The sequence below is a fragment of the Ambystoma mexicanum genome, chromosome 12 (genome assembly GCF_040938575.1).
Source record: "Ambystoma mexicanum isolate Mex_15411 chromosome 12, UKY_AmexF1_1, whole genome shotgun sequence".
Taxonomy (NCBI): Eukaryota; Metazoa; Chordata; class Amphibia; order Caudata; family Ambystomatidae; genus Ambystoma; species Ambystoma mexicanum.
In genome coordinates, this window is record NC_090936.1 from 1,235,458,986 (window position 1) to 1,235,477,179 (window position 18,194).

Consider the following 18,194-nt stretch of genomic DNA (forward strand, 5'->3'; position numbering starts at 1 on the left):
CAGACAACGGTACGCACTTCGTGAATGACCACTTTAAGGAAGTGACATCACTCTTGGGGGTAAAACACAAACTGTGCTCAATTTATCATCCGATGGCAAATGGCATGGTAGAAAAGATCAACGGATTACTGAAGAGTAAGTTATCTAAGTTGTGTAACACACTGAAGAAGAACTGGGTGTATTGCTTGCCCCTAGCACTGTTCCAACTCAGGACGCAACCATGTAAAGACCACCATCTGAGCCCCCACGGAATTGTGACTAGGAGGCAAATACACACGCCAGTATCCCCGACTAGAAGTGCATCGGATGCGCACAGGGCTGCCACAGTGCTGGGGGAAGAGTTCAAGGAATATCTAACCCAGTTAACATGCGCAGTACGCAGCATAGCGAGACAAATAGCACCGCATTTAACTGAAAATGTGGCGACTGATACTACCACACCGGCCACAGACAGTTCAAGCGGGCCACCGATTCCAGGAGCACATGTGTACGTCCGCAGCTTTGTGAGGAGGTGGAATTCACCCAGGTTTCATGGCCCTTATGAGGTCATCTATAGTACACCCACTGCGGTGAAAGCTGAAAGGATTGAAGTATTGGGTGCACTTATCAGACGTGACGAGGGCACACGATAGTACAATCCCCCAGGAGGAACAAGATGGTGCCACTGGTACCACAAATGAGGTTGAAAAAGGATAACAAAATTGTCAGTAAAGAGAACATGCAGAGATAAAAGTTATGATGTGTATTTTGTTCTGCACAACGTATCTCCTACTTCCTTCTTTTCTATGTTTTACTCCTTTCCTCTTTGATTGATCGATATCCTCTCCATACACCTCAACTCTCTCTCTATCTCCCACCTTCGTTTTGATTATTGTTCCACGCTTTTCTCCATCACTGTTTTACTATCATTCTCTCCATAGCAAAAGTACATGTACAATAGAGTAAATGAACAAACATGACTAAAAATAATGAATAAACATGAAGTTGAACAAAAAATGTAAATACATGTATATATTGTGGTGACTTAAATTTATATCACCCCTCCAGGTGACAAATGGCCCAACGACCTACAATCGCGGAGAACCAATTAATGCTAGATAGTGATAGGGACGCCAGTAGGGCTAAAAGGTTCAGTAACGTTGAATATGTTTTGAAATGTGCTGCAATTTAGATGTCAGTAATGTTGTTTTTCGCAGCTTGGCATTATACCCTTTTATCTTTTGTTAATGACATGCACAGGGGAGGAAGCGGGGCTAACATGATACAAGAAGGATCACACTTGATTTGGACTGGGGTAAAGACTATATGGAAAGAGTCACATGAGGTTAACGTCAACAATACAGATGTGATGCAACCTTCAGAATACATCACTGTAGGATCAACAAGTGTGTCAGTGTTACGTTTCAATGTAAATATGAGTAATGCTTGTGGATATAACGAATATGATGGAGATTATTATTGGCCAAATGATTTAATTAACACTAGTACTCATTCACAGACAACCACACACCCTACCTCACACAACATTGCTGCTGCTGATGACGATACACATGCCATATTGAATAGCAATGATACAACCTGGGCTGGAATGTTTCCAATACATTACAAAAGGGTGAAAAACAATAACAGGAAGGGAGGAGGAGGAGAAAAAGGGGGGCAGGAGGGAAAAGATACGACAATTATCATGACCTGGAGTTTGACGAAATAGAAGATCCCCGCCACCCTGATCAATCAAATAAATGGTATTCCGACATGAGTGCCACGGCGAAGCAAGCAACAAATGAAAGCTGCTACGTCTGTTCACTCATTCCGCATGCATCACACACCGAAAATGTTAGTACCGCAGGAAGTGCCCTTGTCGGAGGCCCAATGTTTAATTCATCTGGTTTTATGCAGAATAAAGAGCATGTTCCAAGCGAACACCGCCACATTTAAAAAACTGGAAAATGAGAAAACATGAACAAGCAGACATCAAGGAGTAATTTGCCTCAAGGAACCATTTCTTGTCATCAAAGGGACGCTATATGCAGAAAATAAGTGGCACGAAGAAACTATCGAATGCAAAGCAGAAGCACTTCGAGGCCTATCCAATGACACTTTCCAATGGATAAAGGAGGTATGTGACCCCATCTGGTCGTGACATATCACAAAGCTAACATGGGTCACAGCATTGGAAAAGCCTATCAAAATACAGAAAGAGGTGCCACATGAGCTGTGTTTCCATGGGGAGGGAAGAGTGAACATTGGAGAGACAAGGAAATGTAACAAGACGGTCATAATACCTGACATGAAGAAAGGCACTGCTGCACTGATGGACATGTACTGGATTTGCGGCAAACAAACTTACCTGCACCTCCCCGCATCGTGGAAGGGAACTTGTGCTCTAGCCACCCCCAGCCCTGATGGTAATACCAGAGAGCCACATCCAAGGGTCAGCAGGGCAATCGGCTGGCATATCGGCAGCAGGGCAATCGGCTGAACCATCGACAGGGCCCCAACTAATAATAACAGAAGCTCTAGCGTATGAACTATTGTCAGAATATGAACTAAAAAAAAGATTGACACGAAGTAAAAGATCCTCCAATTACATCTCATCCGAAACATCGAAACTCCTTGCTGAGATCCCGCAGAAACACAAGCTCTTTTCATCAGCAGAGACATTCTTCGCCTAACATTTTGTTCCGGGAATGCAAGCACGAACGAACGCCAAATGGTCGCAGATAGTGCGCTGGTAGCTCATTCAACTGGCTAACGACACTGAAGAGGGGTTCAACATGATAAAAATAGAGCTCTCACATGTGACAACAGCAGTACACAATCTAGGAGAGAGAATGGGAACGGAAGGAGGAGCAGAAAAAAGCACATGGTCCGACAATTTGTTCATTTGGATACCATCATGGGTAAATGTGGCAATGAAAATACTGATCCCCATCATCGTCTTTGTGCTCCTGTTCTTTTGTGTGTGCCAACTGGGACTACGGTGTTGTGAGAAAAGCATGCCAACCTCAGCTATGATGATGGTAACAATGGCTACCAATACAATAGCTACCATGACAGATGCACAAATGCAAACAGGGGAGTACACTACACCACAATACAGGATGACAGCAATTTACAGGCAATATGGGGATATATTTGATAATTGGCATCATACAACGATAAAAGAACCAAGGGAGTTGCAATGGTACCAAGAAGTATGGGTGGATCTAGATGGGGATGGAGGAATTTACTTAATGTGTACACCAGACGAATATGCCAGAAGAGGAAATAGCTTAAGAAGTGTATGCAGAGCGTGGATGCCAATAAAAGGCAGCCCCGCGTGGGACGAGGCTGTGGCGGAAGCTGAGTACTACCGATGGGAGAATGAAAAGAATAAAAATTAGAAGTGTTTGTTACTTTAGATGTAACGAAAGGGGGGAATGTGTGGGAGCAAGGGGGCAATGGGCCCCTCTCTGCCATCACTTCTCAGTACAAAACTCGGACCAAGTGCCTCTAGTGGTGGGTACGCCACTCGCCCTTACGCGATGGTAACTTTGGGTTACCTTCGCGTAGATGGGACCACCGAGCAGATCACGGGGCATCCATTTTTTGTACCCCCTTTCGGCTCCATCTTGGTGACCAGGCCTCACCGCGATAGTACAAAATGCCTCTCTCCCTTTTCCCTGCCACAGAAGCTCGGAGCACATGGCCCCCACCCTCGTTCCCACTCCAACTGGAAAACTCTGCAGCTCCATTCTCACGCTGAAGCCAGAGCTGCTTGCAACAAATAATAAATGTAACACATCTCTTTTCCTCTGAGATCACTGTGCTGCATGTGAACCAACATGAGCCAAGCACATAGCTCGTCCATCTCCACAAAAATGTCCTTGCCCTCTTACCCTCGCCAGTTGAAACTTATTGCCATTCTAACCCTGTGTCCTTGCAAGGCATTCCTTTCATGTGCCAGACTGTCAACCATGCTATGAAGCCCACCCAACAGACCCTCAACTAAAATTAGACCCTTGCTACAGTATATCGTGCCCAATACTAACAAATGCTGCATACCTGACATTCTTGTGAAACTAACCCCACAGGTCAATGAGAGTATTATGGTGGTCAAGACCCGTAAACCTGTGACCTGTATAACCCAAATGTTATAGATGATATAGATCCTTGAGTGAATTGTACAATGACATGATACATTACTGAGGGTCTTTAGATCAACCATTATTTAGTGCATGCATTATTCAGAATGTATTTTCTTAGCTTAGATAGTGACTACCGTGTTTTACAGCGACCTGACCTTCGCCCATCTGGAGCACAGATGTCTGACGTCAATCCTCCCGCCAACCAAACAACCAACCCGAAGGAAGAGATGATGCCCACACCTAAAACACCACCCCGGCTGACCAATCCAGGTCCAACGTAGCATCATATGTTAAAAATGTCAATGTCCTATATAACTGTGTTGTAACCTTGATGTGGTCAGAGCACTCTCAGAGATCTAGATAAACTTTTCCTTGAACTCTCGCAGCCTGCTCTTTTGTGCCTTATTCCCTGTCCGGATAGTGTCTGTATTATTCATTTTCACAGTATAGTCAGGGAGGGCACAAACATGACATACTTACCAAGGAAGAGCCCATTCCCAAAGGAGTAGGGATTTTAATCCCTCCTTGTTTGTTGATGTTACACATAAATGTGGACCAATACTTATTTGACATAAACACGAGAGCTGCAGTTTGTGCAAAGTTCCTGAGACCAAAGACTTTCATGGACAACTCTCCTTTGTATTCACTGAGGCAATGGGCATGGGTCTGAGTGGAGGGGTGTGTTCACTGAGGCTATGGAAGAACTGGCATGGGTGTGAGTGGAGGGGTGTATTCACTGAGGCTATGGGAGAATCCAGAATGGGTGTAAGTGGAGGGGTGTATTCACTGAGGCTATGGAAGAATCCGGCATGAGTCTGAGTGGAGGGGTGTATTCACTGAGGCTATGGAAGAATCCGGCATGAGTCTGAGTGGAGGGGTGTATTCACTGAGGCTATGCAAGAATCCGGCATGGGTGTGAATGGAGGGGTGGCTCTGCTAATAGGCATATGTTGGATATTGCACTAAATAGCAAATAAAAGATAGAAACTACACATTTCTTTTAAAGTTAATACTCATCAAAGCAGAGCTCATAGTAACCACAGATAAACCTACCTTGACAGTCTTTTCCAAAATATCCCCTGCAGCATTTCGGCAGCCACATGACAATCGCACACTCCTTCTGACATCCGTTTATGGTCCTGAAGTGGGGGTTGTTAAACTGGCAGTTCTGACTACTTCCCTGTATGGCAGAAATGAAGGACACGGGTGTAGGTAAGGCTTAATATTGTGCAAAGTGCATGTTACATCCATAATGAACTAAGACGTTCCTAAAAAACAAAATCTCTCTCTTTTATTGTTACAACTTATCTCATCACACATGACAAATTCCACACATTGGGCCTCATCACGAGTTGGGCAGTAACGCCGGCGCTAATAGCGCTATTAGCGCCGGATCATGGGTTTGGCAGAAGGGTTATTGCCCATTCCCCATTGGGCCCATTTGGGAATTCCTCACTCCCCATTGGGCCCAATGGGGAAAATTTGCGCTATTATCGCCGGCAGATTTCCCGCCGGCTGTAATCGTGCAGAAAATCATCAATTTTGCAGCAGATTTCCCCCCAGCTCAGAGCTGGGGGGAAATCCCCCAACGCCATGATCTGGCGGACCCTTAAATGCGGCGGTAATAGTGCTACCGCTGCATTTAAGGGTTACCGCCAGACTCGTGATGAGGCCCATTGTCTCATTACAACATTGGCGGTATCACCCGAAGTATCACAGGCAAACTCATTCAATGTTACTGCATGTGGTAAGCCTGCAGTCGTGTCCTCCTGAGCCATGCAGACCCTTCATTGTACTCCTTTGGGCAAATGCAATATTATTGCATGGAGGATAGCTTATGATGTAACGCTTTTGTGGGGAGGTGGTTTGAAGGATTTTCCGCCAGCAAGATGCTAGAGGTAAATCTTCCACTTCATGGATTTACGGCGAAAGAAGGAGAGATTACTTACCGTAATGTTCTGTCTATGGATTCTTCTTATCTGCTAGATATACGATCCAGCATCCCTGCTTCAGAAAATTGTTCGACAGAGGGAATAGTGCACCATGACTCAGCCATCAATCCGTCGGCTCCGGACGTGATGTCAGGCTTTGTATATATACTCCGTCACTACGCCCCACACCTCAGTTTTCCCCTTTTTTCTCGAGCCATCACGCTGCATTGGAAAACAGAGCGATAACAACAGGCTAATAGGCCCACATAAACCTTCAAAGGAGGAAGAACTTGCGATAGACACCAAATAAGTAGCGTTAGAAAAGTTTTTATTTTTGATAACGTGTGACAGGAAGGACAGAAACTGTTCACTACGGACCATCACCAAGTCATCGTTAAAGTTCACAAAACACCATCTTTCTGAGCGGGGATGGATGGGAGGGGAGATGAGGAATCTGCAGGAGAAGAATCCATAGAAAGAACATTAATGTAAGTAATTTCTCCTTCAATGAATTGCTTTTCTCCCTCAGATTCCTTATCTGATAGACTCCCATGGCAGTAGATAAAGGAGGCGGGCAGAAAGTTATACATAAGAGATTTTGCCGCACTGTCCTGCCAAGACGTGCATCAGCTTGTCAATCATGAAGTCCTCTGCTACAACCTTACATCATCAGCATACCTCTCTGAGGAAGCTACAGCCTGGATCCAATCCTTTCTGGATAAAAGAACAATGAGAGTGTTCTCCCCTACAGCCTCAGCTGACCCAGCGCCAGTAACATGCGGAGTGCCACAAGGGTCCTGCGTCTCACCAATGCTCTATAATATATTCACTAGGCCGTTTGACGATCTTGAGCTATTGGGTGTCACCTACACTAATTATGCCGATGACATCCAAGTCCTTATGCCCATCTCCGGCAATCATGACAGCGATACTAAACTATTGAATAAAATCAACTTCATCATTCAGGCATGGGTGGCCACTCACAGCCTTTGCCTGAATGACGAGAAAACCGAGCTATTACTAACTGTTACGCTCACCTGGTCTCCACAGTGGCGCCGAACGAAGCTGGGCGGCGACTGTCTCCACCAGCATCACACGAAGCGGAGTGGTGAATGGCTGCACGTGCCCTCTGTTTTACCTTTCCGTCATGAATGAAGACTTGCCTGAAATGTTGAAATGAAATATTAACTAGCCATAAGAAGAAGGACCGTCTCCCTACACCTGTGACCTCCTTGTGCACCCCTCTGCTATGTCTCACCTTAGAGTTATGAATGGCAGACTCTCCATCCTGCGACTGTATGCAGGGGTGCGTTGCTATTCAAAGGATCTAGTTACTTCACTGATCCTGCAGGTTACTGTAGAGTCCTGAACAACTGTGACTCTGTAGGTAAGTCTTAATGCTGATAATTCTTGGTATGGTTTGCTTAGAGTTCAAGTTGCCAAAATCCTCACTACTGTGCTTGTCTCTTTGCAGATGCGTTTTTCGATGCACCCAATGAGGAGTGCCTCCTCTCCACAATGATGAGCAGAATTCCAGAGGTAAGTTTCAACTCTAGAGCGAAGTGAAAATGTCTAAAATACATTATTTGTCCCTCTGCGCAACTTACCTGCTGTTCCTTTTCTGTTCTGCAGGTGCGGTGACTCCGGAGCGGCAATCGCGTGATGGTGTCTCGAGGGATCGCAAGAGTGTGCAGCCTTCTGGTGAGTATTAGCGCTGCATAATGTTGAAATGTCTTTAATGTGGCCTTTTTCCTCTGAGCGGCTAACCTGATGTTTCTTTTCTGTTCGGCAGGTGCGGTATCTCCGGAGCAGCGATCGCGTGATGGTGTATCGATGGATCGCAAGAGTGTGCAGCCCTCGGGTGAGTATTAGCGCTGCGTAATGTTGGAATGTCTTTAATGTGGCCTTTTACTCTGCGCGGCTAACCTGATGTTTCTTTACTGTTCAGGCAGATGCAGCGTCTCTAGAGCGACTGAAGATGCAGCATCAGGTAAGAAATTAATTGCTGTCTTGTTCTTGTTTTCTCTCTCTCCTCCTTTCTTTCTCTACAGGCAATGGTTCGTGAAAATCAGGACTGGCGTGGCTGAAGACCGGGTTGACTGAAGCTAGCAGACACTGTGAGCGTTACGCTGCAGGAGTGCAGAATAACGCGAAGCGTGTTCTGTTCTCAGGGTGTGGTTTATATAGCCTCATACAAGTAGTCCCAAGTGAAGTAGTCCCTCCAACCACACCCTACACAAGTAGTCCCAGGTAGAGTAGTCCCTCCAGCATGCCTCAGACTGGGCTGAATGTGCTCCCTCTTACCCTGCAACCTGCCAACCTGCCAACCTGCCAACGGCACCAGGACAGTCCAGGAAGTCTTGAGGCAACCGTTTGCGGCCTTAAAGGTCCCCATAGGTGCCGGTACCTGGGGCAGGCTGGTCTGCTCCTGATGTCTGGGGGCAAGCACCGTGACAGCACTCCCCGCAAGGCCCCTCCCAAGGTGGTTTGCCCCGCTGGTCCAGGCTTGGTTGGATGGTTTCGATGGAACCGTTTTACTAAACTTGGCACTTGAATGTAGTCACTTGGCTCCCATGTTCTTTCTTGTGGTCCATAGCCTTTCCAGTCAATTAGAAATAATAGTTTTGATTTGACAAGTTTGGAGTCCAGAATTTCTTTAACCTCAAATTCTGGTTCACCGTCTACCAAGATTGGTTTTGGTGGTTTTGTTACCCGAGTTCCAGGTTGCACTGGTTTCAAAAGAGAGATGTGAAACACGGGATGGACTTGCATGTTCGGAGGTAACTCCAATTTTACTGCCCCTGGATTAATCATGGCCTTAATGGTGTATGGTCCTGAAAGTAAGCATCCCCCAATAAGGCAGAAAGCCCCCCCTTACTGACAGGCAATAAAGGACACACCCCAGGAGGGAATGAGACCACGACCAAGTGCGGGTGAAGTTAAAAGGTTTTTATCTAAATCAAATAGGGCATGCAAAGGACTCTGCAAACTCCGAGAGCGCTGTGTCTGACAATAGCAAAGACAGTCAGTTATATTACAAATACACGTCATGCATGAGGTAAGCTATAGGGGCCACATAGTCTTGGTGATTGGATGGCGATGTTTAGCTACTAGCTAGAATATAGGTTCGGTGCTCCATGATTGGCGGAGATCCACGTGGTGGCATCACAACGTGCTCGGGTCAGCTGGGCTCATCAGGGTGGAGCTCTTGGGCGCTGGCTGTCAATGGAGATTCACCACGGTGGTTCTAGAAACTTGCCTTTGTGGACTTTCACACCCATTCATCACACTCATCTATATCAAGTTGTTATTTAAAACTTCTAACACGTTAATCTAATACCTGGGTGGGGACACAGGAAAACAATATGCAATACGAGGTTGTTTCCATACATCATCATAAAGTTGTCAGTAGCAAGGGGTCCAGTCTCGTGGGTCCAGGTGTCTTATCAGGGGGCATGGGTCAGGCTATCTTCATCATTTTACTCTTTTTGATGCAGTAAATGATGACTCTGGAGGATGTTTGCACATGGACGGATAACTGCCTTTGTGGTCTGTTGGATTTGGGGCGAACTGTGATATCATTGGGTCAGAGGGGGTGCCTAGCTGGCACTTCAAAGGCGGTGGGATTTAGGACCAGGTAGCTCATAATTTGTTTGGCCTGGCCATGGCGGTCTCTGCCATGGGGGAGGTAAATACTTGAAGCGGGTCCAGCAGGAATGTGGGGAGGTGAGGCTGTGCTGCTCGGACACCAGCGAGCCCCTGTGGGCCTGGGCGGGAGGAGGGGGAGATGGCCTTGTAACTCTGAGCAACTCTCTATTCACGGGGCTGAACAATATACCATTGGATGGGACGCATGCTAAGGCTGGGAGCATTAGGGACATTACACATTTCTGCCGTTTGCATATGTTTACATTACTAAGTGCATGGCAAAGGAGATTTTTCAATATCACATGCAGTACAGAATGATAGACGGTCTAATACTTGCAATTCATGAGAAAGGCGAACGAATAACAAACATGAGGTAGTGTCAGGTTGGGTCATATACTAAGGAGCATGAAAGCAACATGTTAATCTAATATTTCAATTATATTACAAACTGATTTGATACCCTGGGCCTCATTACGACCCAGGCGGTAAGTTACCGCCTGGGCCGTGACTTTACCACCATGGCGTAAACTACGTTTACGCCATGGTGGTTGGCGGACTTACCGCCCCATTCCGAGTTTGGCGGGGCGGTAAGTCCCCAATCCCCATTTACCCTTCCCCATTCCCATTTTTGCCCCATAGGGCATAATGGGAGTGGGGAAGGCGTTAATTACGCCACCGTAAATTACGGTGGCGTAATTAACTCCATGGTCCCTTAGCGCCATGGATCTTAACGGCTGCAAAAAGCAGCTGTTAAGATCTCCATGGCGCTAAGGGACCTCGTACTCAGGCGGTAAGGGTCGGCGCTGTTTACGGCGCCGTAAACCCCTTACCGCCTGAGTTGTAATGAGGCCCCCTATGTAGCTTACATGCAATACGACATATTTCGTTACATCATACACATGCATTTTATATGTTGCTTTTTCAATTATCCTTTTTACAATTACAGCAAACATTGGTTGGCACAGAGTGGATATTCAAGTAGTTATACACTGGGCCTTGGAACATGAAGGCATCTTGAGGGTGTGCGGGGTCACTTCGCTTTAATATAGGTGGTTGGTATTATACATTTACCATTAATTATTACACATTCTTTAGCAACAGGAATAAGGCTGAAAGATTTGAGGGTTTAGTATGTACGGTTAACACTTCATCTGGGGAACTGGGCAGGGGGGTCAGGGACACCATATATTACTCGTGCAGGGGTTAGGCGCGGGGTCAGGGTATGTTTGAGAGGGATGGTTTTTGCTCTTTTCCAGACTCCAACTACAAGTCTGGTCACTCCTGGGCAATGATGTACTGCGGAAGGTAAATGATACAGTGTTTGTTCTGTTACTTGTTCATGTCTAGTTGCTTGTGGGAACGGGCTTTCAGAGGATCTGCCATGGGGTGGAGGCTGGGGGAAGTGCAGGCCTCTCCGTGTACGGTCAAGTATGGGCCAAGCTGCAGCTTTGTACGCCGGCTACTCTGCATGGGCCTGGATTCATCACACTTAAAATGGAGTCTTGCTTATTACAAAATGGTTTCTATGTAATGCCAGGCTACTGGTCATGCGCTTCACGTGTCGATCCGCAGCCGCTCTGCCTCCCGGGCCCAGGTGCATGGGGGGCTGCCGACGAGTCATGAGCCTCACATAGGTGGGCAATGCAGGGGAGGGAGGTCCTACAGACCTATCCTCCCATACAGTCCCAAATATCTGGGATTAAATGTGTGGGATTCTTTTATTTGTATGTGTTTTGAGGCTAGCCAGATCTCATCTCCAATCTGGTACTTTGGGGCTTCACTCCTATGTTGATCTGCGGATCTCTTTTATCTTTCCTTAGCTTGCTTTAAATGTTCCGTCGCTCCCTTGAAGGCTTGTGTAATGGTAGTGTGCAAACTTACGGCTGGCATTTCTAAATGTTAAGGTGGATCGAGCTCAGAGATTCGTGGATGCATTCCATATATTGTATAAAAAGGACTCTGCCCAGTGCTGGAGTGTAAAGTGTTGTTATAGGAATTCTCGGTTATCCATAAAATGTCCTTCCAGCTGCTTTTTGTTTGGTGTAACATGCATCTCAGGTACTGTTCCAGTGTTTGGTTGGTTCTCTCAGTTTGACCATCCGTTGGAGGATGGTGGCTGGTGGAAAGCCTTACATCAATTTGGGCTAACTGGCAACATTTTCTCCAAAACTGTGAGATAAACTGACTGCCCTGATCAGAAACTAGAACGGAGGGAAATTTGTGTATCCGGACAATCTGTTCTAGGAACTCCTTCGCCAGAATCGAAGCTGAGGGTAGACCTTTTAGCGGAATGAAGTGGGCCATTTTGGAAAACAAGTCTACAACCACTAAAATGGTGTTAAAGCCATTACAAGTGGGGAAGATCAGTGATAAAATCAAGAGACAGTGTATGCCAGGGTGCAGGTGGAACATCAAGAGGTTGTAGTAGACCCAATGGTTTCTTTTTCTGGGCTTTGTTTTGTGCTCAAATGCCACATGATAGTACAAATTGTTTGATGTCTTTATGCCATGTTGGCCACCAGAAATGTCTCTTGACCTAGGCTTCAGTTTCTGCAATTCCACAGTGACCTTCTACCAATGACTCATGGTAATTTGAGATGACCTTTTCATGAAGTTCCTTACTAGGTAAATAAAGGCACCCTTGAAAATAAGGCAAATGATCTGTGACTGAATGATATTTGCTTTTAGTCAACCAATCTTGTAAAGCATTGGTGTCGAGGAGATGCGAAATGTCCTTGTGGATATCATCCAGGATCAACGATGTAGTAATTCCCAGGGTCCTTCCCCCAGGGATTATGGCCACTGGGTCTGGACTTGAGTATGCTTTTTCCATCACTATGCGACACAGAGCACCCGCCTTTCCGTTTCGGCAACCAGGTCGGTGAGTAATCAAGAAATCGTATTCAGTAAAAAACAATGCCCATCGGAGTTGGCGAGAGGACTGGGCCTTGGCCGTCTTTAGGTATTGTAGGTTGCGATGATCTGTGATCACTGTTATGGTGTGTCTGGCTCCTAGGAGATAATTTCGCCAAGCCTTCAATGCTTCCTTAATGGCTAAAAGTTCCTTGTCTGTTACGGCGTAATTCAGTTCAGGTGCTGTGAACTTTCGTGACCAAAAGGACTCTGGGTGAAGTTGACCTGTCTCGGGATCTTTTTCAGAAAGGACTGCCCCCATTGCCAGACTGGAAGCATCAGTTTCTACCACGTACGGGAAGTCTGGGGTCTGGGGCTGAGGTGAATTTCTTTTTTAGGTATTGGAAGGCCTTTTCCGCTTCGTCTGACCACTGAAAGTGATTATTCTTTCGTAATAAGGATGTGATGGGATGCACCAATTGTGAAATGCCTGGAATGAATCGGCGATAGAAGTTTGCAAATCCAAGCATGCTCTGGACTCCCTTGACTGAAGTTGGAGAGGGCCACTTGAGGATGGCGTCTACTTTCCACGAAACCATACGAACACCACGAGGGGTCAGAACAAACCCTAGAAACTCATCCTCATTAACATGGAAGAAGCATTTTTCTAATTTAGCATACAACTTATGTTGCCGGAGTTTTTCAAGTACAGCACGGACGTGTTTCACATGGTCCTGCTCGGAAGAGGAGTACACCAGGATATGGTCAATATATACGACGACACAGACATCAATTAGCTCTCGAAGGACGTCGTTCATAAAATATTGAAACGCTGCCGGGGCGTTACAAAGCCCAAAGGGCATCACCTGATATTCAAATAGCCCATACTTGGTGCGGAAGGTGGTCTTCCATTCGTCCCCCTTTTTGACTCGTACGCGATGGTACGCCCCTTAGTTGAAATTTGAGCTTCCTTCACTTGGTCCAGCAGTTCTGGGATTAGAGGCAAGGGGTACGGGTTTTTTACAGCCACTTGGTTTAATGCGCGGTAGTCGATACAAGTTCTTAGATCTCCTTCCTTTTTAGGGATGAAGAATAAGGGTGAGGCCGCCGGGGACTTGGACGGGCGAATGAAGCCGTTAGCCAGGTATTGATGTAAATATTGGTTTAGATGAAGATTCTTGGGATCCGTGAGGGCGTAGATCCGACTGCATGGAATCTGGGCGCCAGGTATAAGATCGATCTGGCAGTCGTATGGTCTATGAGGCAGCAAAGTATTGGCTTGGACCCTTCTGGAAAACATCCTGGAAATCCTGGTATTCCTGAGGTAGAAGATTTGTCGAATTCATGACTATTGCAATTTTTTTGGTCGGGGATTCTTCTGCTCAATAACAAGTATGAGCACATTCTGAGAAGGTCAACCTCTTATCACACCAGTCTATGCAAGGATTGTGTGTTTCTAACCATGGCAATCCCAGAACTATTTGGAATTGTGGAGTCTTGATTAAGTCGAACACAATGGTTTCTCGATGCCCGTCTTGGCGCAACAGTGTCATCTCTGTCGTCGAGTGTGTTACAGGACCAGAAGAGATCTCCGTTCCGTTGACAGTGGTGACCAAATCAGTTGTTGCCTTTTCGCAAAGAGGAAGACTCATACTTGAAGCCAATTCTCGATCCGTGTAGTTACCTATGGCTCAGCTGTCGATGTAAGCTCTGACCGTATGCATACGAGACGGTTGCTGGTGACTAATGAGGATCATTGGTAAGGTTAGGTGCGAGGTCTGAGAGTCCTTCTTCTCACTCGACAAGCGGACCTCTACGCTTGTTGTGCGGGGTAGTTTTCCAGCTCTGGTTCAGCGCTGACCTTGTCGGCAGCCCCGACTGCCTTCTTGGGTGGTTTCACTGGACAGTCTCAAAGAAAATGGCCGGTTGTCCCGCAATATAAGCACAATTGTTGTTGCCTTCTCTTGTCTATTTCTGCCTTGGATAGCGGTCCCCATACTCCTCCAATTTACATGGGTTCGGACATGTAGGTGGTTTTGGGTGTGTTGTCTCTCGGACGCACAAACACCGGATTCTCCAATCTTGCTCGGTCAGCTTTCCGGTTCTGTAGTCTGTGATCCAGCTGTACCACCAAGTCAATGTATTCCGCACAGTCTCTTGGTGGGTTCACCACTTGAGCCAAAACGTCCTTTAACTCGCCTCTCAACCCACGATGAAACAACTTAGTTCTTTTGTCCTCAGGCCAACTGGTTTCCACCACCAGTCTATTGAAGGTTGCAATATATGTTAACAGATACTGGTTCCCTTGACGTAGAGACAGAAGTTCGTTATCTAAAGCTTGGACTTGGGAATGTCGGGCAAACAACTTCTCCATATTCTGCTAAAACCCCTCGAAATCTCGGAGAAGGGGATCGTCTTGATTAACTAGTGGTACAACCAGTCTGCGGCACTGCCACTGAGGTAAGAAAGTACAAAGGCCACTTTTGATTGATCGTTCGGAAAGGCTCCAGGCCTACATAGGAAATGTAGGCGGCATTGGTTCATAAAAACCGCAAACGGTTTTGGGTCTCCCGTAAAGCGTTCTGGTGGAGCCAAAGGTATAGCTCCCGGAAGGACCACCTGCACTGGGTTGCTTGACTGAGTTGGGACTGATGCCCCCATTCCAGGTAACGGTGTGTGGCCAGCCTGGGATTGGAGTAATTGTCTGGCTAGGTCATCTGTACGCTCTTTGGCCACAATCAGTTCTTTTCTTAGAGCGTTGGTTTCTTGCCAAGCTGAATGCACCTCTGCTCTGAGTTCCCCCAAAAGCTGGGCTAATTGGTCAGTCTGTGAGGTTTCCATGGCACCCAGGTAGAGGTTTGAGTGAAGGCTTCGCATTCTGTAACGCTCACCTGGTCTCCACAGGGGTGCCGAACGAAGCTGGGCGTCGACTGTCTCCACCAGCGTCACACGAAGCGGAGTGGTGAATGGCTGCACGTGCCCCCTCTGTTTTACCTTTCCGTCACAAATGAAGACTTGCCTGAAATGTTGAAACAAAATATTAACTAGCCATAAGGAGGAGGACCGGCACCCACCTCCCGTGACCACCTTGTGCACCCCTCTGCTGTGTCTCACCTTAGAGTTATGAATGGCAGACTCTCCATCCTGCGACGGTATGCGGGCAAACAACTTCTCCATATTCTGCTGAAACCCCTCGAAATCTCGGAGAAGGGGATCGTTTTGATTAACTAGTGGTACAACCAGTCTGCGGCACTGCCACTGAGGTAAGAAAGTACAAAGGCCACTTTTGATTGATCGTTCGGAAAGGCTCCAGGCCTACATAGGAAATGTAGGCGGCACTGGTTCATAAAAACCGCAAACTGTTTAGGGTCTCCCGCAAAGCGTTCTGGTGGAGCCAAAGGTATAGCTCCCGGAAGGACCACCTGCACTTGGGTTGCTTGACTGAGTTGGGACTGATGCCCCCATTCCAGATAACGGTGGGTGGCCAGCCTGGGATTGGACCAATTGTCTGACTAGGTCATCTGTACGCTCTTTGGCCACAATCAGTTCTCTTCTTAGAGCGTTGGTTTCTTGACAAGCTGAATGCACCTCTGCTCTGAGTTCCCCCAAAAGCTGGGCTAATTGGTCAGTCTCTGAGGTTTCCATGGCACCCTGGTAGAGGTTTCAGTGAAGGCTTCGCATTCTGTAACGCTCACCTGGTCTCCACAGGGGTGCCGAACGAAGCTGGGCGTCGACTGTCTCCACCAGCGTCACACGAAGCGGAGTGGTGAATGGCTGCACGTGCCCCCTCTGTTTTACCTTTCCGTCACAAATGAAGACTTGCCTGAAATGTTGAAACAAAACATTAACTAGCCATAAGGAGGAGGACCGGCACCCACCTCCCGTGACCTCCTTGTGCACCCCTCTGCTGTGTCTCACCTTAGAGTTATGAATGGCAGACTCTCCATCCTGCGACTGTATGCAGGGGTGCGTTGCTGTTCAAAGGATCTAGTTACATCACTGATCCTGCAGGTTGCTGTAGAGTCCTGAACAACTGTGACTCTGTGGATAAGTTTTAATGCCGATAATTCTTGGTATGGTTTGCTTAGAGTTCAAGTTGCCAAAATCCTCACTACTGTGCTTGTTTTTTTGCAGATGCATTTTTCGATGCACCCGATGAAGAGTGTCTCCTTTCCATAATGATGAGCAGAATTCCAGAGGTGAGTTTCAACTCTAGCGCAAAGTGACAATGTCTAAAATATGGTATTTGTCCCTCTGCGCGACTAACCTGCTGTTCCTTTTCTGTTCTGCAGGTGCAGTGACTCCGGAATCGCAAGAGTGTGCAGCCTTCGGGTGAGTATTAGCGCTGCGTAATGTTGAAATGTCTTTAATGTGGCCTTTTTCCTCTGCGCGGGTAAACTGATGTTTCTTTTCTGTTCGGCAGGTGCGGTAGCTCCGGAGCGGCGATTGCATGATGGTGTCTCGATGGATCGCAAGAGTGTGCAGCCTTCGGGTGAGTATTAGTGCTGCGTAATGTTGGAATGTCTTTAATGTGGCTTTTTACTCTGCGCGGCTAACCTAATGTTTCTTTACTGTTCAGCAGATGCGGCGGCTCCAGAGCGACTGAAGATGGAGCAGCAGGTAAGAACTTAACTGCTGTCTTGTTCTTGTTTTCTCTCTCCCCTCCTTTCTTTCTCCACAGGCAATGGTTTGTGAAAATCAGGACGGGCATGGCTGAAGACCGAGTTGACTGAAGCTAGCAGACACGGTGAGCGGTACGCTGCGGGAGTGCAGAATAACGCAAAGTGTGTTCTGTTCTTAGAGTGTGGTTTATATAGCCTCATACAAGTAGTCCCAAGTGAAGTAGTCCCTCCAACCACACCCTACACAAGTAATCCCAGGTAAAGTAGTCCCTACAGCATGCCTCAGACTGGGCTGAATGTGATTCCTCTTCCCCTGCAACCTGCCTTACTTGAAAGAGCATAATGAGCACTGTAACACTAACTGGCTCCCAAGCCAAATTAAACAAACTGGATATCTCCTTTAACTTGTTCACTATAGACGGCATCAACATCCCGGTATCCAAAGTGGTCAAGACACTCGGCGTCTTGACTCCTCTCTTACCCTCACGAAACAAGTGAACACTGTAGCTTCAGCTTCAGCTTACACTTGTAAATTGATAAACTCTTGTAGACCGTTCCTCTCTCCAACAAGCTGCGCCACCCTAGCTAGAGCACTTATATTATCCAAACTGGATTATTGTGATGCACTCTACCTAGGTACCAGCAAACGTAACCTAAATAAGCTACAGGTTCTTCAGAACAATGCGCAAAGAGCAGCCTTCAACATGTTGAGATCCTACCATATTTCGGAAACCAGACGTAAAACCTGCTGGCTGTTTATCAAAAACAAACTCTCCCTCAAAACTCTAACCTAAATACCTGACCTGTAAATTCACCAAAAATCAGTCCGACCGACCTACCAGATCAGCCCAATTACATTGCCTAACAGTCCCTAGGTACAACTGCCAGAAATCTGGAGGCAGTAGCTTCACTGTATCAGCCTCCAAACTCTGGAACTCCATACCTATAGATCTTAGGACAGAACCACCACTCACCCTGTTCAGAACCAGAGCCAAAATGTGGCTTGTTGCCCA

At 46.8% G+C, this 18,194-nt stretch overlaps 1 protein-coding gene across 1 annotated transcript in view; it reads right to left on the minus strand.

Moving 5' to 3' along the window:
- Positions 1-18,194, minus strand: part of STAB2 (stabilin 2) — a 1,783,079-nt gene that overhangs the window by 350,106 nt on the left and 1,414,779 nt on the right. Inside the window, exon 55 of the mRNA XM_069629923.1 lies at positions 5,181-5,307. Within this exon, the coding sequence (XP_069486024.1) occupies positions 5,181-5,307 (127 nt within the window). The remainder of the gene's footprint in view (positions 1-5,180; positions 5,308-18,194) is intronic.